General features: G+C 32.2%; 1 protein-coding gene across 1 annotated transcript in view; it reads left to right on the top strand.

The window, feature by feature from the left end:
• LOC145276726 (leucine-rich repeat serine/threonine-protein kinase 2-like) overlaps positions 1–22,445 on the top strand; it is a 338,716-nt gene that overhangs the window by 297,314 nt on the left and 18,957 nt on the right. The window contains exons 63-66 of the mRNA XM_080127947.1: positions 833–1,014; positions 2,990–3,148; positions 14,949–15,127; positions 20,727–20,804. Of these exons, the coding sequence (XP_079984073.1) occupies positions 833–1,014; positions 2,990–3,148; positions 14,949–15,127; positions 20,727–20,804 (598 nt within the window). The remainder of the gene's footprint in view (positions 1–832; positions 1,015–2,989; positions 3,149–14,948; positions 15,128–20,726; positions 20,805–22,445) is intronic.

Below are 22,445 nucleotides of genomic sequence, written 5' to 3'. Positions count from 1 at the left end.
CCCCTATTCTTTGACAGAGAAGCGCCACCTCATGACAGTTTAGTGAAACGCACAAAAAAAAAAATGGCGCCGTCCGGGTAATGCAGAATTGCCTAAAAATGAACTTCAAAAGTTTAAATTGAAAAGTATTTTTTTTTTTTAGATGTAAACAGTTAAAATTTCAGTTTAGAGATTTCAGTTCGATTGACTTAATTTTTTTTTTTTTTTTTTTTGTTAATCTGTCATGCTTAATTTCTTTTTCAATAACATCTAATATTTGAAAAAGTAAACTGTCAAGCTTAGTTAAAATTGATGGGTCGATTTTATTTATTTATTTTTACTTTTATTTGCCACTATTGTCACAACAATGTAAGGAGCTATTGTAATTATGGGCGAGATTTACTCCTAAGTATGGAGTTGTATAGAAATATGTTTGTTCATATTACATTTAAATTTTTGCATGTAAGTACAATCGGAGAAGTGAAAACCAGGAAGGGAATTCCAAAAACAAACGGTCTGAGAAACAAAACTATTACAGTAGAAAGTTTTTTCAGAATCTGAAAACCTCTACAGTAAAGGGGTGGAATTTTGCTACCTGGTTTTATTGGGGTTATTTATTTTGAAGGATAGCACTAAAATTTGGGTTGGATTGACTCAAGAATTGTGTAGTTATTTAAAAACTGTGATTTTCTTTGGTATTTCGAGTTTAAATTTCTTCATCACCTAAATTGTTGCCCTTTATTAGTAAAAAGTATGACAAACTTTGTTTAATTCTCGTGATATTACACCAATCTCATATTCTAACGCTACAAACAATTCTTGTTGAATCTTATCTGCTAAACTTTCTTTCCAGACTGCAGACTGTGAACCGCTGTGCACGCAGAAGATTCAATTCCACGAACCGATCATGTGCATGTGTCAATATGGCAGTGTCATCTACATCAGTTGCGGAGATTCAATGTTTAAACTGAGTTTGAACAGAAACTCTACATATTATCCATTTTTTGAAGTAGCAAAGTTGCAAATGGAGAACAGGTAATAATAATAAATCTATTCTTTTCGCGTTGACCTCTTTACGATCTTTGAACATTTCATTGAAATGAAGTGTAGAGTTGATTTAATTGTTATATAATCGTCGTACCATAAAAGGGTCTGTTGTGTAATGGTACAATATCACCATATGTCGGTATGTGTACTTGCTTGGGTCAAAGAGTTCATCCTAATGTGTATACGTGTCACTATATGCCTATGGTTGGTTCTTCACTATTTGAACCTAAAGTTATGGTTGTTGCTGTCTATTTATGTTATATTTATATATAATTATTCGCGTGTGCGTGCGTGCGTGTGTGTGTGTGTGTGTGTGTGTGTGTGTGTGTGTGTGATATACATGCATTTTCCGACATACCTTCATGCATCGTTGTTCTTGGTCCACCTGGAATGTATCTTATTCTTGGAGGGGAGGCTGGAATCTGTTTGGACGAATATTCATTCACTTTTAAGAACGTTGGTTGGTTTTATATATAGATTTTATTCACTTTCCAGGTGTTGATCACAGAAGAATGGAAAGTGAATATCTTTGCTTGCGTGGTTAATTTTGGGTCTCCATTCTAAGACACGTCACACCCACACATATTTTCATTAAAAAAAAAAAAAAAAAAAAAATCACAATGCAAGGGAGACAACTCCAAGGAAAGAAGTGATTTTTTTATAAGTTACCTCCCTTGAGTTGGATATATGTTTTGCTATTGCTTCTTTATCGCCTGTGAATTTCCTTGGTGGAGAAAACATGTATTCAACGCCCGAAGAAGGTCACAGGGTACAGCGACTAAAACCCAAGATAAGAATAATTGTCACATTAATCAAAATAATACAAACATTCACATCTCCTCTAGAAAATTCAGAATTGCAAGAAAAAGCCAGTTTTGAATTTTTTACCTGAGGGCTGATAGTTTGTATTACTTGTTTTGATTGGATTGTTGTTCGCATATTGAGTGTTAGTTGTGCTTGTGCAACGTTTCAATTGACTTAAAGAAGTAAAAAAAAGTAAAAATTACTAAGCATACCGAACATAGAGATCAGCAGCATATTGGAACCTCTACATATAAAGAAAAACAAAAACTGTACAACCTCCTTCTTAAAATTTAAACGATAAAAGGGAGATAATCTCCTGTCAAACTTTATTAGAGTTACCTCCCTTTGTCAACCAAATTTTTTTTTTACACATACGAAATTACAGTGAAAAAAACAAAAACAACTCCAAGGATACGAAACCATTACAGAGCAAGTAACTTTTCTCCTTTCTTTTCCAAAATGGTGACTAACATGCCCGATGAAAGTCGAAGGCTACATCGACCGAAATGTTGCACAAATAACACTCAATGTAACAATTGTCCGATTAAAACAATTAATACGAGAAAAATGCAATAAAGTCAAATTACAGTGTGACCCAGATATAAGAGAGCTGAATATAAGAAAAACAGATAAAAGCGAGATTTTCTCTGGTCCCTAATTAGAGCCTGTGTAACCCGGATATAAGACAGCTTTAGGGACTGGAGAAGAAGTCTCTTATATCAGGGTTACACTGTATATTGAAGTTTGAAAAAAACAATCTATGATGCATCCATGTGAAGAAGGGTGCTTGGTAGTGCTATTCTCCTCTCTTCTATGGTCCCACAGAATCTCTTTTGAACGTCCTTTAAACCTTTACATTTGCCAAAACGAATCTCTCTACTCCTCTCTTCTCTTGGATTTTATACATTCTCTTTTCATGTCTGAAATTCTTCCCTTCCCAATGCCCTTCAATCTGCTCTCTTTTATAGAGAAGACATCTGTCGCTACTTCCTCTTCTCCCATGAAGTAAAATCCCAGCTTTCTTTTTTTTTCTCTACCTTCTTTCATTTAAACAATACACATCCACTAATGCAAAAATCTTTAGCTATTTGGTTTATCTTATTTTAACTTTAATTATTTTTAATAATCTTAGCATGATTTGTTTTCCTTTCACTTGCAGTTTGTTTCCCGTCAACGAAGAAACCCCAAATATCAACACAGTAGCCATATTAGGCAAAATGTTGTACATCACACGACGCAATTATTCAACCATTGAGATTTGGGATGTTGCCAAAGAGAAATACAAAAACAACACTGACATTCATGGTTTCCTAAATGAGTGAGTTCATTACATCATTTTAATTAATTTCATTAAAAGTGACATGCAATATGTTTTCCGTTCTGCTAGATCTACAGATGTGCTAACAATTATATATATATATATATTTTTTAAATTCAATTTTCACCCTAAATAAGGCACAGTGCCACTTTAAAGTAGGGGACTACTATCGGGGACATAAGTTGCAGCGATATTATGAAGAAAGATGTGCAGAAAGATGTCTGTTCACATTATACTTGAACTTCTGCATGTCAGTATAGTTGGGAAAGCAGAATCCCAGAAGAATCCCAAAGTCTAGCAGTTCTGGGGAAGAAACTATTAGAGTAGAAGGCTTTCTTACACCTCAGAATCTATTGTGTAGGGGTGGGATTTAGCTGCTTGTCAGGTTTGTCGGAGGTCGAGGGGGTACAAGTGCTTGTAGTTCCTCAGAGCATTCACCATTAAAGTACTTGTAGAACAAGCAGATGGATTCAAGATTTCGTCGATGGGACAGAGGTTGAAGCTTAGATGACAATTCAGCACCTATCATGTTGGCAACTCTCTTTTGAACCGCCCAAGAGTGAGAGACTAGTAGCAGATGCACCAGCCCAAATGTGACAACAATACTCCATACATGGGCGAATGGTGGCCTTATAGAGATACAGGATACTTTCAAATGTAAGTAGTTTTCTAGCACAGTAGAGAGAGTCCACCTTCTTTGCAGCGGCCTTGGCAATGGTCTATATATCATAAGATTAGTGAATCTCTCTATGGAGGCTTCCTTTCTAAGGCAATTGCTCTTGCCATACCAAAGGCTTTTAATAGGGTATGGCATAAAGGTTTACTCCACAAGATCTCCAACTACAGTATAGCTGGAAATGGCTTCTCGATTATTTAATAATTTCTCCCTGATTGGTTCATAATAGTGGCTGATGGGCAGAAATCAGAAGCTCACATTATTAATGCTGGAGTCCCTTAGGGGTCGATCCTGGCCCCAACTCTCTTCCTGATCTACATCAATGATCTCCCAAATCACATCCTAAGATCATTCATAGACATTTATGCTGATGACACTACTATCTTTGGTAACACATCAGAGGCCGTAAATGACCCAGTTTCTATCTTTCCATCATCAACGCTCTGATCCCTGTCTTGCATCAATTAAAATGAATGGCTTTTGTCTTCGGGGGGGGGGTCCATGTTTTGACAAGCTTCTTGGTCTGACCTTTACTTTTGATCTGAAATGAAACGATAATTCTACCGCTCCAGTAGATATCTCATTGGTGATGCAATTCTCTATCTATATAAGAACCAGGTGCGACCAAGGTTGGAGACTGTTGCCTTTTCTCTTCCATGCAGCCTCTTTCCCTGTTTTTGTTTTATCATTATTTGCATGGCAAGTGCTCGTCTGGGCTCCAATGTATGGTTCCCCCCTTGCCAAACTTTCACGAAAAACACTTGTCTAGCTGAAACCATTATCAATAATTTCCCCCATTCTTTATCTGTACCTAAACCTAAACATAGATTCCATGAATAAAGCTTATTCCTTAGAACTGCACGCTTGTGGAACTCTCTTCTGTTTGCCTGCTTTCCAACTGACTACAATTTGGTCGTCTTCAAATCCAATGTAAAAAAGTTCTTGATGGGGCGTCACCTTAAGTAGTAAGGGCCTTGATAAGTGGTGACTCCTATGCAAAATCAAAAAAATAGTAGACCACTAGTATAGTATAAATAGTGATCTTTTGCACTTGAAAAGAAAAAAAAATGACATGCATTGCTTATTACAAGGATTGAACCTACAACTTCAGATTATCGGTGATGCTTTTAAAGGAGATTGGGTAAAATGAAACAACATTAGTTGAAATTTATATTTTATTTTATATTTCCTTAATTTGTTGTAAAGATTTATAATTTTATTTTAATGTTTATTGTTGTGTATGATCTTAACATGTATCGTTGTGCATTCATGTATCTCATTTACTCATAAGAGTAGTGGTTGACGGGCAAAGATCAGAAGCCCACAGTATTAATGCTGGTGTCCCTCAAGGGTCTATCCTGGGGCCAACTCTCTTCCTGATTTACATCAATGATCTCCCAAAACACATACTTAAATCATTCGTTGACATCTATGCTGATGACACTACCATCTATGGCAACACATCAAAGGCCGTAAATGACCAAGTTCTCTCTGATTCTATCTCCTCTGATCTTGAGCACGTGGTACAATGGGGAAGAGGTGGCTGGTTACTTTTAATGCATCTAAAACAAAGCTTCTATCTTTACATCATCAACGCTCTGGACGCCATCTGGCATCAATTGAAATGGATGGCTCTCGTCTTGGGGAGGCTCCATGTTTTGACAAGTTTCTGAGATTGACCTTTACTCCTGATCTGAAATGGAACGCGTAGATCAAATCTGTTGCCAAGGTTGCTGAAAAAATGGCGGGATCCTTCTACCGCTCCAGTAGATATCTCACTGCCGATGCAATTCTCTATCTATATAAAAGCCAAGTACGTCCAAGGATGGAGTACTGCTGCCATATCTGGGCAGGAGTTGCTAAAAACAGCCTATCCTGCCTTGACAGGGTACAAAATAGACTTCATAGCTTAGTGGGGGATGTCCTTTTCTCTTCCCTGCAACCTCTCTTCCACAGAAGGGACATTGCGAGCCTGTCGTTTTTTTATTGTTATTTCCATGGGAAGTGTTCGTCTGAGCTCCAATCTCTGGTCTCCCCTCGCCAATCTTTCACAAAAAACACCCGTCTAGCTGAAACCACTGTCAGTAATTTCCCCCACTCTTTATCTGTGCCTAAATCAAAATGTAGATTCCATGAACAAAGCTTCTTTCTTAGAAGTGCACACCTGTGGAACTCTCTTCCGTTTGCCTGTTTCCCACCTGACTACAACTTGGATGTCTTCAAGTCCAACATAAACAAGTTCCTGATAGACCGACTCCTTAAGTAAGACATTTTATCAGATCTCCATTACTAACGATTACTACGATATTATCCCATTGATTACTGTACACGCAATAATCCTTATCCCCGAGTGGCTTCCGGGCCTTGATAAGTGGTGACTTCCTTGTGTAAAAAAAAAAAAAAAATTCTGGCATTATGAAATAGTTATATTGGTGTGTCATTTGAAAGCTTGCTGTTGTCTTTCGCATTCTGTCATACTGATATGTTAGCTGGTAAAACAAAAACAACACTATGTTAGTGAACAAGCTTATTTTTATCTCAATATTTGGCTCCCATCTGAATTTTTCCCATTAATCAATCAACATTCAACAATTATTCTATTATAACTTAGTCATGTGACCTGTTTATGCGGATGTAATTGTAAAACATTGGTCTTTGTACCTCTCATTTTAATTTCTTGCAAACGATACTACCAGCAAAAGTAAAAAGATGAAAAAAAAGAAAAGACTGAAGCAAACATGAAAAAAATTAGTAAAGGTACACTTAAAAAAATAATAAAGTTATTTCCCTTATACAGAAGAACAATGATCGCCCTTGGGGAACAACATGTCACATGACCATGTTCAAGAAGTAAATAAACTGTGTCTTTATCACAGACTTGAATCATAACGCATCCAGCAACTTCTACATTACCATTTAATCTGTAAGTTGTTAAATAAATATACTAAAGGTTACTTCATCCATTGATCATTTTTGAGTGGTTATTAAACGGATAACATGTACAATCAGACATAACACTTAGCAAACTTATGTTTATTTTGCTTAACTGAGCTTAAGCATTCACACTAAGCATTCACACAAGGCAGGTTGAACCCTCTTTCCTTTGAAGAAGCAAGTTTGTTGGGAATATCAAGTTCGTAAGCGGTTCCAAGTCACATGTATATCTCAGTCAGGATAGACGACAACGTTAGGTTTTGCAGCTATTGTAGGGAGATATCAACATCTTCCTACATACAGCACCTGATATTCCCAAATGGCCTCACAATATACAGCAAATATACAACTCAATCACATTAACACACCAGTTCTCACCAGATCACCGAAGTTAAGCAATATTGAGCCTGACTAGTACCAGATGGGGGACCATTTGGGAAGGCGAGATGCTGTATGTACTATAAGGTAAAATACCAGGTTGGGAAACTGGCGCGGTCTATCCTTCTCTCGAGGGTAGATGAGCCTCTCTCAAGCTGTGGTAGGCAACCCATCTAGTGATGATGTCACGATAAAAATTTTTTTTGATATCCCTAGCAAAGCATCAAGTATTCAGCTACCGACAAGATTTGAATTATACTACAAACTTGTCTAGTGAGTTCAAACTCGGCTGCGGCCGCATGTTACGTTACGTTTTAATCGTCACCCATCTGGTACTGAACAAGCTCAACGTTGCTTATCTTTAATCTAATGAGAACCGATGTGTCAATGTGATTATGCCATAACAGTTTGTCACGCATTCAATTGTTCAGTCAATGTAGAAATATGAAGGCCAAATCAGTGTATTTCTAGCAAAATAATGTCTGTTATAAAAATCAGTTTATTTCTAGCAAAATAATGTCTGTTATAAAAATTAGTTTATTTCTAGCAAAATAATGCTGTCTGTCATAAAAATCAGTTTATTTCTAGCAAAATAATGTCTGTTATAAAAATTAGTTTATTTCTAGCAAAATAATGTCTGTTATAAAAATTAGTTTATTTCTAGCAAAATAATGTTGTCTGTTATAAAAATCAGTTTATTTCTAGCAAAATAATGTTGTCTGTTATAAAAATTAGTTTATTTCTAGCAAAATAATGTTGTCTGTTATAAAAATCAGTTTATTTCTAGCAAAATAATGTTGTCTGTTATAAAAATCAGTTTATTTCTAGCAAAATAATGTCTGTTATAAAAATCAGTTTATTTCTAGCAAAATAATGTTGTCTGTTATAAAAATCAGTTTATTTCTAGCAAAATAATGTCTGTTATAAAAATCAGTTTATTTCTAGCAAAATCATATTGTCTGTTATAAAAATTAGTTTATTTCTAGCAAAATAATGTTGTCTGTTATAAAAATCAGTTTATTTCTAGCAAAATAATGTTGTCTGTTATAAAAATCAGTTTATTTCTAGCAAAATAATGTTATCTGTTATAAAAATCAGTTTATTTCTAGCAAAATAATGTTGTCTGTTATAAAAATCAGTTTATTTCTAGCAAAATAATGTTGTCTGTTATAAAAATCAGTTTATTTCTAGCAAAATAATGTTGTCTGTTATAAAAATCAGTTTATTTCTAGCAAAATAATGTTGTCTGTTATAAAAATCAGTTTATTTCTAGCAAAATAATGTCTGTTATAAAAATTAGTTTATTTCTAGCAAAATAATGTTGTCTGTTATAAAAATTAGTTTATTTCTAGCAAAATAATGTTGTCTGTTATAAAAATTAGTTTATTTCTAGCAAAATAATGTCTGTTATAAAAATTAGTTTATTTCTAGCAAAATAATGTCTGTTATAAAAATTAGTTTATTTCTAGCAAAATAATGTTGTCTGTTATAAAAATCAGTTTATTTCTAGCAAAATAATGTTGTCTGTTATAAAAATCAGTTTATTTCTAGCAAAATAATGTTGTCTGTTATAAAAATCAGTTTATTTCTAGCAAAATAATGTCTGTTATAAAAATCAGTTTATTTCTAGCAAAATAATGTTGTCTGTTATAAAAATTAGTTTATTTCTAGCAAAATAATGTTGTCTGTTATAAAAATCAGTTTATTTCTAGCAAAATAATGTTGTCTGTTATAAAAATTAGTTTATTTCTAGCAAAATAATGTTGTCTGTTATAAAAATCAGTTTATTTCTAGCAAAATAATGTTGTCTGTTATAAAAATCAGTTTATTTCTAGCAAAATAATGTTGTCTGTTATAGAAATCAGTTTATTTCTAGCAAAATAATGTTGTCTGTTATAAAAATCAGTTTATTTCTAGCAAAATAATGTTGTCTGTTATAAAAATCAGTTTATTTCTAGCAAAATAATGTTGTCTGTTATAAAAATCAGTTTATTTCTAGCAAAATAATGTTGTCTGTTATAAAAATCAGTTTATTTCTAGCAAAATAATGTCTGTTATAAAAATTAGTTTATTTCTAGCAAAATAATGTTGTCTGTTATAAAAATTAGTTTATTTCTAGCAAAATAATGTTGTCTGTTATAAAAATTAGTTTATTTCTAGCAAAATAATGTCTGTTATAAAAATTAGTTTATTTCTAGCAAAATAATGTCTGTTATAAAAATTAGTTTATTTCTAGCAAAATAATGTCTGTTATAAAAATTAGTTTATTTCTAGCAAAATAATGTTGTCTGTTATAAAAATCAGTTTATTTCTAGCAAAATAATGTTGTCTGTTATAAAAATCAGTTTATTTCTAGCAAAATAATGTTGTCTGTTATAAAAATCAGTTTATTTCTAGCAAAATAATGTCTGTTATAAAAATCAGTTTATTTCTAGCAAAATAATGTTGTCTGTTATAAAAATTAGTTTATTTCTAGCAAAATAATGTTGTCTGTTATAAAAATCAGTTTATTTCTAGCAAAATAATGTTGTCTGTTATAAAAATTAGTTTATTTCTAGCAAAATAATGTTGTCTGTTATAAAAATCAGTTTATTTCATGCAAAATAATGTTGTCTGTTATAAAAATCAGTTTATTTCTAGCAAAATAATGTTGTCTGTTATAGAAATCAGTTTATTTCTAGCAAAATAATGTTGTCTGTTATAAAAATCAGTTTATTTCTAGCAAAATAATGTTGTCTGTTATAAAAATCAGTTTATTTCTAGCAAAATAATGTTGTCTGTTATAAAAATCAGTTTATTTCTAGCAAAATAATGTTGTCTGTTATAAAAATCAGTTTATTTCTAGCAAAATAATGTCTGTTATAAAAATTAGTTTATTTCTAGCAAAATAATGTTGTCTGTTATAAAAATTAGTTTATTTCTAGCAAAATAATGTTGTCTGTTATAAAAATCAGTTTATTTCTAGCAAAATAATGTCTGTTATAAAAATTAGTTTATTTCTAGCAAAATAATGTTGTCTGTTATAAAAATTAGTTTATTTCTAGCAAAATAATGTTGTCTGTTATAAAAATTAGTTTATTTCTAGAAAAATAATGTTGTCTGTTATAAAAATCAGTTTATTTCTAGCAAAATAATGTCTGTTATAAAAATTAGTTTATTTCTAGCAAAATAATGTCTGTTATAAAAATTAGTTTATTTCTAGCAAAATAATGTTGTCTGTTATAAAAATCAGTTTATTTCTAGCAAAATAATGTTGTCTGTTATAAAAATCAGTTTATTTCTAGCAAAATAATGTTATCTGTTATAAAAATCAGTTTATTTCTAGCAAAATAATGTTGTCTGTTATAAAAATCAGTTTATTTCTAGCAAAATAATGTTTTCTGTTATAAAAATCAGTTTATTTCTAGCAAAATAATGTCTGTTATAAAAATTAGTTTATTTCTAGCAAAATAATGTTGTCTGTTATAAAAATCAGTTTATTTTTAGCAAAATAATGTTGTCTGTTATAAAAATTAGTTTATTTCTAGCAAAATAATGTTGTCTGTTATAAAAATCAGTTTATTTCTAGCAAAATAATGTTTTCTGTTATAAAAATCAGTTTATTTCTAGCAAAATAATGTCTGTTATAAAAATCAGTTTATTTCTAGCAAAATAATGTTGTCTGTTATAAAAATCAGTTTATTTCTAGCAAAATAATGTCTGTTATAAAAATCAGTTTATTTCTAGCAAAATAATGTTGTCTGTTATAAAAATTAGTTTATTTCTAGCAAAATAATGTTGTCTGTTATAAAAATCAGTTTATTTCTAGCAAAATAATGTTGTCTGTTATAAAAATCAGTTTATTTCTAGCAAAATAATGTTGTCTGTTATAAAAATCAGTTTATTTCTAGCAAAATAATGTTGTCTGTTATAAAAATTAGTTTATTTCTAGCAAAATAATGTTGTCTGTTATAAAAATCAGTTTATTTCTAGCAAAATAATGTTTTCTGTTATAAAAATCAGTTTATTTCTAGCAAAATAATGTCTGTTATAAAAATTAGTTTATTTCTAGCAAAATAATGTTGTCTGTTATAAAAATTAGTTTATTTCTAGCAAAATAATGTTGTCTGTTATAAAAATTAGTTTATTTCTAGCAAAATAATGTTGTCTGTTATAAAAATTAGTTTATTTCTAGCAAAATAATGTCTGTTATAAAAATTAGTTTATTTCTAGCAAAATAATGTCTGTTATAAAAATCAGTTTATTTCTAGCAAAATAATGTTGTCTGTTATAAAAATCAGTTTATTTCTAGCAAAATAATGTTGTCTGTTATAAAAATCAGTTTATTTCTAGCAAAATAATGTTATCTGTTATAAAAATCAGTTTATTTCTAGCAAAATAATGTTGTCTGTTATAAAAATCAGTTTATTTCTAGCAAAATAATGTCTGTTATAAAAATTAGTTTATTTCTAGCAAAATAATGTTGTCTGTTATAAAAATTAGTTTATTTCTAGCAAAATAATGTTGTCTGTTATAAAAATTAGTTTATTTCTAGCAAAATAATGTTGTCTGTTATAAAAATCAGTTTATTTCTAGCAAAATAATGTCTGTTATAAAAATTAGTTTATTTCTAGCAAAATAATATCTGTTATAAAAATTAGTTTATTTCTAGCAAAATAATGTTTTCTGTTATAAAAATCAGTTTATTTCTAGCAAAATAATGTTGTCTGTTATAAAAATCAGTTTATTTCTAGCAAAATAATGTTGTCTGTTATAAAAATCAGTTTATTTCTAGCAAAATAATGTTGTCTGTTATAAAAATCAGTTTATTTCTAGCAAAATAATGTCTGTTATAAAAATTAGTTTATTTCTAGCAAAATAATGTTGTCTGTTATAAAAATCAGTTTATTTCTAGCAAAATAATGTTGTCTGTTATAAAAATCAGTTTATTTTTAGCAAAATAATGTTGTCTGTTATAAAAATTAGTTTATTTCTAGCAAAATAATGTTGTCTGTTATAAAAATCAGTTTATTTCTAGCAAAATAATGTTTTCTGTTATAAAAATCAGTTTATTTCTAGCAAAATAATGTCTGTTATAAAAATCAGTTTATTTCTAGCAAAATAATGTTGTCTGTTATAAAAAGCAGGAGTTATCAGTCCATGATTAATGGACCACTAGTGGCCGTGCAGAAGTTTTGATGGTCCACAACAAAATTGAAACATTATTTTAATTCTTATGAAACTTCAGATTTTAAAAATGGCGTGTAACAAAGCTTTTTATGTAATCCTAAAATTAAAATGAGTGCACAATTACACAAGTGTTACATTATCTAGCTGCATGTTACATTATCTAGCTGCATGTTACATTATCTAGCTGCATGTTACATTATCTAGCTGCATGTTACATTATCTAGCTGCGTGTTACATTATCTAGCTGCGTGTTACATTATCTAGCTGCGTGTTACATTATCTAGCTGCGTGTTACATTATCTAGCTGCATGTTACATTATCTAGCTGTAATATAAGCTGTCTCATTTGAGGGTTCTTGATAAGGTGCAGAAACGTATCTGTAATTTGATTCTCCGCACCCTTTCTCTCACAGACGTGATGTTGCTAGGCTCAGTCTTTTCTATAAATACTATTGTGTTTTTCACAATTGTCTGATCTGTTCCCTGCTTCCTTTGTTCCAGCTCGTTTGACCATGAGTACACAAAAAGTTAAAAGTAAAAAAAATAGTTTTAAAAAATCGCGGACACTATAAGATATCTTCGACATATATACAAAAAAGCTTATACGAGAAATTGAAAAATAAAAAAAGGTATTAGAAAATAGCTGTCTGTTGTCTTTAGAAATATATATATATATATATATATATATATATATATATATATATAAGAGCAAACAGTTAATAAAACATGTTAAAAAACAATTTGAAAAAGAGTTAAAAACATATTTAATCTGAAAAGGAAACACTTGATAAGTGGATAGTCCTTAATCCACGGAGTTTCGAAGAAATACTTTCCTTCTCATCAGAGGGTAGGAATTAGCAAAATGCGGGATCGGATTTTGCATACAAAAGTATTTGATGAAACTACAAGTAAGTCAAAGATCATACTTGATGACAAAAAGTGAAGCAGAGAGAATATGGTGAAGAAAAAGGTGATTACACGTGAATGGATAGTCTGGTGAAAGGTAAATTATCCAATGACGGTATAATATATATATATATATATATATATATATATATATATATATATATATTCTGTATTTATGTTTGGTTTGTCATACCTATAAGTTCCTGCCTCCGTCTGGCTTCATCTTCTTAAAGCTTCGAATATATTCAACTATTTTTGTATTTCACACACTGATGCAGCCATATTTTTCTGAAGGAAGAAAGGAAAAAAATCATTAAAATTATATAGTTTTTTGTTTTGTTTTTACTGTTTCTTTTATTGTTTTCTTTTTCTTTTCTTTTTTAACCGTTAGTCTAAAGGTCTCCATCAATTCGCTGTTTTAATACCTCATTGTATTACAGATATTTATACCAAAACTGAATGCTTGTCGAACTCGTTTTATGTTGAGTGTTTTACTCCTACCTAAAGCCTTGGTCTTTCACAAGATAAGGGCAATGGACATTTCCTGTCTTTGTAATAATCATCTTTCATTCTCGTTAGCTCCTTACATAAAGTGGCTTGTTTGGACGGATTTCCATTTAAAAAAAAAACAAAAAACAATAATAATAACATTACTTTCAAAGTCGTGTTTAATATTTACAATTACTGAATAGCTTCTTATTTTTTTAAATTTTATTTTCATCCCCAAACAAGGCACAATGCCACTTTGATGTAGGGAGCTACTATCGGGGTCATAAGTTTCAGGGATACTATGTAGGGAGTTGAGGAGCAAAATGTCTGTTCACATTACACTTCAACTTCTGCATCTCAGTACAGTTTGGAAAACAGGAACTCGGAAGGGAGTTCCAGAGTCTAGCAGTTCTGGGGAAGAAACTATTAGAGTAAAAGGCCTTCTTACATATAGGGATCTCTACATATAAGACAGGCATAAGCAGGAGAATCAAGAAGTTGAGGAGGAGGAAGCCGAATGGGATGAAATAAATTTTGATTAAATTGTGAGCACATTGAATCATAGCATTAATTTAGCTTTACCTTTTATTTTCTAAATTTATATTAGTGGTCTGCCAAATTTAAAATTATACATTTACTGGTCTATGAAGTTGAAAATGTCGGCAACCACTGGTCTAGAGAACTTTTGCCATTTAGTTTTATCTCTTCTCTCCCATTCAGGGTTTTTTTTTTTTTTTTTTGATCAATTGCTGAGAAAAGTAAATGAATTAAAAACAAAACAAAAAAAAAAAAATGAAATGCTATTTAAAAAAATTTCAACTCCTTTTTAATTTCCTTTTAGAAATAAGTTTTAAATGCAAGATCAAACGTGAATAGTTCTACAAAAGAAAATTTTTTAAATGTTTGCAGTAAATATAGTATGGCGAGTAGAAGTGCTTGGAATTTTGAGATAACTATCTTTTCCTTTCCAAAATGTTCAATTTACACAACAAATGCAAAATTTTGTTGTTTGTATTGAATGAATAAAAGTTGTCTACTCCTGCTGTGCACTGTCTAAATCTCCAAATCGAAAACCAAAAAAAGTGGTTCCTTGGCAGTAGTGCACAAGTATCGCATTTTATAATAAAATGTAAAATAATAATTTTTTATTTGTTTTTTTCTCTAATTTTTTTTTTTGCTATTTATTTTATAATTAAAATTATTTTGAATAACTTCAAACTTGTTTCCATTTTCCTCTTTATATTTTCAGATGTAGTGCCAACCAAGCTAGAATCACTGCAACACTGTTGGATCAAAACAACAAGATATTCTGGGCTGGAACTTATGGTGGCCATCTTGTGCTTCTTGAATGTCACTCCCTCCAACATATAAGGGTCATTAGCAGGCATCCACATCCCATCCGTTCATTACTCATGTACACAAGTCCAGGTAAAACTTTACACTATGTTTTAGCTTCATAAAGACCAACAATAGCTAAAAGCTGTGCTGAAGAATATTTTAAATTAGGATTGATAATTTGTATTATTATCTTATATGCTACTAGACTGGGTGCCCGGCGTTGCCCGGGTGTTTGGAGGTGTGTGTTGAGCAAAAAAATAAATAAGTGGTAGTAGGCAGGCAGGCTTGAATCCGTACCGTGAAGGGGGAAAAGGATATGAAAAAAAAAACTAAAAAAAACGTGACGTCATTGCTGTTGTGCCCATCGCCAAACTGGAAGCGACGTAGGTTTAAATTAAGGTTAGTCAATCGAAAAGAGGGGATGACTTTCGAAAATAGCGGCGAAAAAAGCGACTCCTCCCTGTAGAAAAGTGCCCAGTTGAGGGTGGAGGAATTAATGTTTTTAGTCAATTTTTCGACACTTCCTCATGGAAGTCCTCTTATGTGAGCGTGTCAGTGACCCTCGTCACAGTTTCTTTCATCTCAATTTTCTCATAACAATAGCTCTAAGACTTTCCTTGAGCTTAGAAAATAATCAAAAGTCACAGATAGCAAGATCTGAACTAGTGAAGGTGAGGAACTGTCTTGATGTGCAACGCAAAGTTCATGGCAAAGTCTTTCTTTCTGATCTTTTGTGAGCACCCTTGGGACAAACTTTGTGCAAATCTTCCGCATCTTCCTCTCTTCGCAAATAATTGTGTGTACAGTTCCCACACTGACATCAAACTGTGCACTTATTGTCTCTATAGACACACGACGGTCCTTATCCATGAAATTCTTTATTTGGCCAATCAACTCTCATGTTCTGACTTCCTTACTCCTCTCACACCTCTCACCATTCCTCAAAGACTCTCTGTCTTCCTTGAATCTCTTATGCCACTTAAAAACTGATGCTCGATTCAGGCAAAATGGTCCAAAAGCAGTCTGAACTATTCAATACTTTTATGTGACATTTATTCCAAGTTTAAAACAGAATTTTATTGCATATAGTTCTTCTAAAATGTCCTAACGACCAGATTGCATTTTTGAAATTCACCAGCTGTGACAATCAGACTTTAGTAGGGTGTATTCTAATTCATGCTGTAGCTGTTCATTTGAACCTGAAATCATAAAAATTGGTTTGTCATCTAAGATGCATGGCAATAGCATACTGAATTCTCAAGAGTCTATGATAATTTTAAATGCTTGTACAAAAAAAGCCTGGAAACTTGTTAAAGGCATCTCTTATTCTCAGAACATTTCAGTCACTGTTTATTTTATTTTATTTATTTATTTATTTTTTTTATATTGGCATCACCACTTATCAAGGCCACGAGGCCACTCAAGGACAAGGGTTAAAGAGTGTACAATAGACATTGGACAATATAGTAATCATTAGTAATGAAAATTTGGTAAATTTGATAACTTATATAGAACGGCTCATCAAGGACTTATTTACGTTAGGCTTGAACACAACCATATTGTAGTCAGCCGGAAAGCAGGAAAACGGAAGACAATTCCACAGGCGTGCAGTTCTAAGAAAGAAGCTTTGTTCATGAAATCTACGTTTAGGTTTAGGCACAGATAAAGAGTGGGGGGAATTATTGATAGTGTGTACAGCTAGACGAGTGTTTCTTGTGAAAGTTTGACGAGGGGGGGGGGACCATAGATTGAAGCTCAGTTGAACACCTTCCATGAAAATAACGATACATCAGAGACAAACTCGCAACATCTCTTCTGTGAGATAGAGGTTGCAAGGAAGAGAAAAGGGCATTATTCATTTCATATAAATCAAATGATCTCTCAATATTTTTTTAGTTAGAATTCTTTCTAGAAAGACATTAGGTACTTATGCAAGGGATTACGTGATGGTTGCCAACGTCCTAAATGGAAGTGTTTCTACAGAACGAACTGGATTCGAACTTGGCACACTCTTGGTTGTCAGTCCATGTTCTTAACCACTTAGCAACATTACCCCCCTTCCTTGGTAAATGTAACCTCTGACCTTTTCAGGCACGTCTTATAGAACTCAGAAATTATTACATCAAATTTGTGAATGTATATGAAATTTCGACCCGAAACTTTGATTTAATCCAGATGTTATTGTTACTCCAACAGTCATGTTTAAGTAACTTTTATTTTATTCTCTTAAATTAGTAGCACTGTTGGTGAAGATTGAACCTTCAACCTCTAGCAGAGGGTCACTTTACATGATCCATTGCATCAAGTGATCACGTAAACAATTCTAGTACGAACTTTGGAAGCTTTAAACCTAATTTGTTTTAGATTTATAGCATTGCTATTTATTTTAACTAAAGCCTCGACTAATACGAAAACTAAACTATTTTAACTAAAGCCTCGACTAAGACGAAAATAAAACTATTTTAGCTAAAGCCTCGATTAATACGAAAACTAAACTATTTTAGCTAAAGCTTCGACAAATACGAAAACTAAACTATTTTAGCTAAAGCTTCGACTAATACGAAAACTAAACTATTTTAGCTAAAGCTTCGACTAATACGAAAACTAAACTATTTTGACTAAAGCCTCGACTAATACGAAAACTAAACTATTTTGACTAAAGCCTCAACTAATACGAAAACTAAACTATTTTAGCTAAAGCCTCAACTAATACGAAAACTAAACTATTTTAACTAAAGCCTCGACTAATACGAAAACTAAACTATTTTAACTAAAGCCTCGACTAATATGAAAACTAAACTATTTTAGTTAAAGCCTCGACAAATAAGAAAATATCCTTTATTTTTCAACATCTTTTCAACAATTTTCGAGGGGATCTATGACATCTTCTTCATATAGAGCATAGGGTCTTAAATAAATTGAACATAAGCTTCTATATTGACCATGGCTGATGGAAATTTAATGGTGACATCCTTTCCAAACAGTATTTGAGAGGTTGCATTGGCCGAAACATTTTATGAATAACATCTAAGATGAGAATAATACATTGTCAGATTTATTTTAAAAAAAAAATAATTGTGGACATATTCGCATTAGTGTGAGAATGTCTATAATTAGATCGGAAAAGAATTTGTATATTTGATTTCATAGTCTGTGATCGCTTTATCTAGTAATAATAATAGGATAGCATGTGTGTTATTTATTTTGTATATCACGCTTACATCCGAGTGACTGTCATTTAATTGTGTGTGTTTGTATGTCTCGCAAAAACTTTTCACACAGGCGACGGATTTTCACCAAATAGGTATCATTTTGAAAATCAAAATTTCGGACAACAAATATCGAAAAATTATGAAGGGGTAGCAAAAAAATCGTTTCTTCATGACAATCTAGCCAAATACGCATGCGTAAACATGTGCAAAAGACGTTGTCCCTTGAATTAGTTTAAATCTATATATCTATAAAAGTGAAAGTGTCTGTGTCTCTCTGTGTACATTTTCCTACGCAATAGCTCTGTCAATTTTCAGTCTACAGACTCTAAATTTGATATACAGGGTATTGAGATTTGGGAAAATCTTTGTGATCCATTTTCAGGTAGAAATTTGGCTGTTAAGGGGCCAAAGTTAAACGATTTGACCTTTGAGAACTCTATCAAACTCTTCCGCCAATTTTGGGTCTAAACACTTTTTAGATATAGGTTCCTTGGACATGGATCTAACTTAATAACTTGATTTGAGCCCAAAACAACAAATGTTAAGGGGCCATAATAGGGGTCAAAGTTTTAAAAAATTACCAAATTACCAAATTACTCAGACAATTTCTGGTCTAAACATTTGAAATTTTACATAAAGGGTATTCAGAGATAGAGCAAACTTTTTAATCGGTTTGGGTCGAAAATTTGAGCTATAAATATATAAATGTATGTATGTTTGCCTAAAACTTTTGACAGAGGCGACTGATTTCCACAAGATCAGTATCGTTTGAAGCTCGAACCTTCAGACGACAAATACCGAAAAATTGGCTAAAAACAATTTCTTCACCCTCAACTAGGCACTTTTCTACAGGGAGGGGTCGCTTTTTTCGTCGATATTTTCGAAAGTCATCCCATTTTTTCGATTGTCTAGCCTTAATTTAAACCTACGTCACTTCCGGTTTGATGGTGGTCGTAACAGCAAAGACGTCACGTTTTTTTTCCACGTTCTTTTCCTCCTTCATGGTACGGGTTCGAGCCTGCCTTCCTACTACTACTTTTTTTTTTTTTTTTTTGCTCAACCCACACCTCCAAACACCCGGGCAACGCCGGGCACCCATGCTAGTATTGTAAAAACCGGCCTAAATTCGCCCACACGGTCATGGCACAATGGTCAAAGTGGCAGAGTTGTTATTTTAAGATTGCAGGTTCGATTCGAGGTATCAGATATTTTTTTTTCTATTTTTAAAAGTGTTAATATTGAAGCAGGGTTATTTATGCCATTTTTCTTTTGTTTTTTCATCACGTTCGCTGTTTTATTTTGTTTTTCCGATTTAAAAAATTTTTAACATCGTTCGTTTTGCATCACGTTCGTTTTTTTTTTTTTTTTTTCTTTTATATCACGTTTTTTTGTTTTTGTTTTTTCGATTTTTAAAAGTTTTAACATTATTTTTTTTTTATATAAAATTCTTTATTTTCCATTTTGCTTTGCTTTACTCCCCCCCCCCACATTTCTAAACACCTTAATATTTAAGCCGGGTTATTTATGCAACTTTTTTTTTTTTTTCGTTTGCTGGTTTTTGTTTTTGTTTTACAGATTTCTTTTTTGCATCACGTTCGTTTTTTTTTCCATCACGTTCACTGTTTTTTTTTTTTTTGTTTGCTTTTTTTGGGGAGTGGGTGGGTGTTTTTCAGATTTTTTAAAGAAGTTTTAACATTTTTTTTAAACCCCACCCCACACACACACCTCCAAACACTCGGGCAACGCCGGGCACCTCCGCTAGATTTTTTTATAAATAATTTTACCAAAAATTCTTCATAAGTTTTGTTTTCTAAAGGAACTCGAGTTTATATATATATATATATATATATATATATATATATATATATAATGTTTTTTTTTTCATAAGGTTTCGATTCAAGCTGATGCAACCAACTCATATGGATATATTATTATTTTTTTTAAATCCCAACTTTATTAAATATAAAAAGTCGATAGAACATTAACTCTATAATAATATATACGAAATCTGCAATAATTGAAATATCATATTTAAGCATACTTTACGACTGGACTACGCTGGGCATCCTTACTAGCTTAGATAAATACTTTTGCAGTTTTAACAAAAGGAGTTACAATATCCGTGCAGCTCCAGTTATGCTGAACATCCATCGAATGCCAACATCAATATATTTAATTTTAATATGTCCCCTGTGGAATTTCTACAAGTCCAGCTCGTCTGATAATAATAGCTGTGGCCAGTAAAGAAAGGGCGAAGTTGAATATATATCGAAGGGAGGAAGAGCTGTGAGCCATCAATAGGATATCTGACGAGAAATGTGTCAGTTGTTCAAGCTATACTATGACGATGGGCAGACTAGCTTGAAATCCAAAAGCCAGACAGAAGAAAAGACTCATTTTTAAGTGCATCAATTTTTTAAGAAACGCACTGATTTGATACATCATAAGATGATCAATTTTTTATTCATTTCTTCCAGAACCTTATGCACCAACAGAAGTTCCAGTTGTTGTTTGTGGAACTTATGATGTCCGATTCCAACCAAGCATAACAGAAGGTCAGTCATTTCTTTATATTTTTTTTTAATCATAAAGTCAATTCTTGGTTTAAGTCATCAAAATTTAACAAACGAGATTGTCGTAACTAATAATCTCTATAATAAAATTGCTTGACAGTGTGGCATTCTGGTCTTCTACACAAACTTCAGGGTGATGGTATTGGTGCTAAAATTCTTCAGATTATTGGGTTTTTCCTTTCTGAATTTGGACGGGATTTCGAGCTGAACCCTTTATTTACTTCACGGGGGTAGCATGCTCTTGTTCGGTCAGCCATGACTGGATAAAGGTCCTAAGTAGTTCACAATTGTATTTTTCGATCACCCACACTCAGGATTGAATCTTCAACTTTCAGGAGAATACCACTTTTTACAATTGATTTTTCCAAATGCTCTAGCCACAGGTCCTTGTGAAATTCTGGTCTAATTCCTGAGTTCGACAGAAACATTCCCGAGTTCGACAAGATACACTTGAAGAAAGTCAAAGGTTATATCGACTGAAATGTTGTGAAAAGCACACTCAAGATGACAACAGTAGTTTGATGAATCCAAATAATACAGATAAAACTTATTACTAAATTCTAAATTGCACTTAGCATTTCAAAGGCGTCTGACAGTGTGGCATTCTGGTCTTCCACACAAACTTCAGGGTGATGGTATTGGTGCTAAAATTCTTGAGATTATTGGGTTTTTTCTTTCTGATTGAAGATTATTAGTAACACTAGATGGTGTTTCTTTATTGTCTTTTCCTATCAATGCTGATGTTCCACACAGCTATTATTCTAAACCCAAAACTGTTTCCTATTTAAACTATCTTCCAGATAATATTATTCACAAGTTTAACATCTGTGCTGATGATATCACTTTCTATTCTGGTGTTTTTTCTCATTCATCTTCCAAGAATCAGTTGAAATATGCAGCTGATCTAGAAGTTGACATGGATTTAGTTAAAGTGTATGAAATGGCTTATTTGGTTTAATCCTGTAAAGACTCAGTTCGTGTCTTTTACTTGTAAGTATGTCCCTTTTCTTCCTGAGATTCTCATGGATGGCTCTGTTCTTGGGAGGGGGGGTCGACCCTAACAGTTCTTGGTCTTTCTCATTAAGTCTTTCTTTGTTTTCATACATTAAATCAATTGCTCTTTCTGCTTCTCGTAAAGTGGATTCTCTCTAGCACTTCTTCGAAGCACTTTCTCATATAGGTTAATCTCTACCTTCGAGCATAGAGTACACTTATCCGGGTTTTTTTTATATTGTAATAGATTTTTTTAAATTCTAATATTATTAAAAAAACATGGTTATTTTAAAATACATTTACACTAAGTTCATAGCCTCTATTATCCCCTTAATCGTCTCATAACGACAGCCTCTAAGGTTTTCCTTGAGCTTAGGTAATAAACAAAGGTCCGAGGGAGCAGGGTTTGGACTATAGGGAGGGTAAGGAACTGTTTTAATCCCCATCTTGGTGAAATAGTCTGTAAATCTTTTGTATTTTCAGTTCTTCACCAAAAATTATGTGTGTGTTGATCCTCGCTGACATCAAAACTGTGCACTTATTTTCTCTATAGACACACGACGGTTCTTATCCATGAATTTTTTTATTTAGCCAATCAACTCTGGTGTTCTGACTTTCTTACTCCTCCCA

This window comes from Euprymna scolopes, chromosome 1 (assembly GCF_053919585.1).
Source record: "Euprymna scolopes isolate OS-2025 chromosome 1, ASM5391958v1, whole genome shotgun sequence".
Taxonomy (NCBI): Eukaryota; Metazoa; Mollusca; class Cephalopoda; order Sepiida; family Sepiolidae; genus Euprymna; species Euprymna scolopes.
Note: the sequence above shows the minus strand (reverse complement) of the source record. Positions and strands in the feature narration are given on the sequence as shown.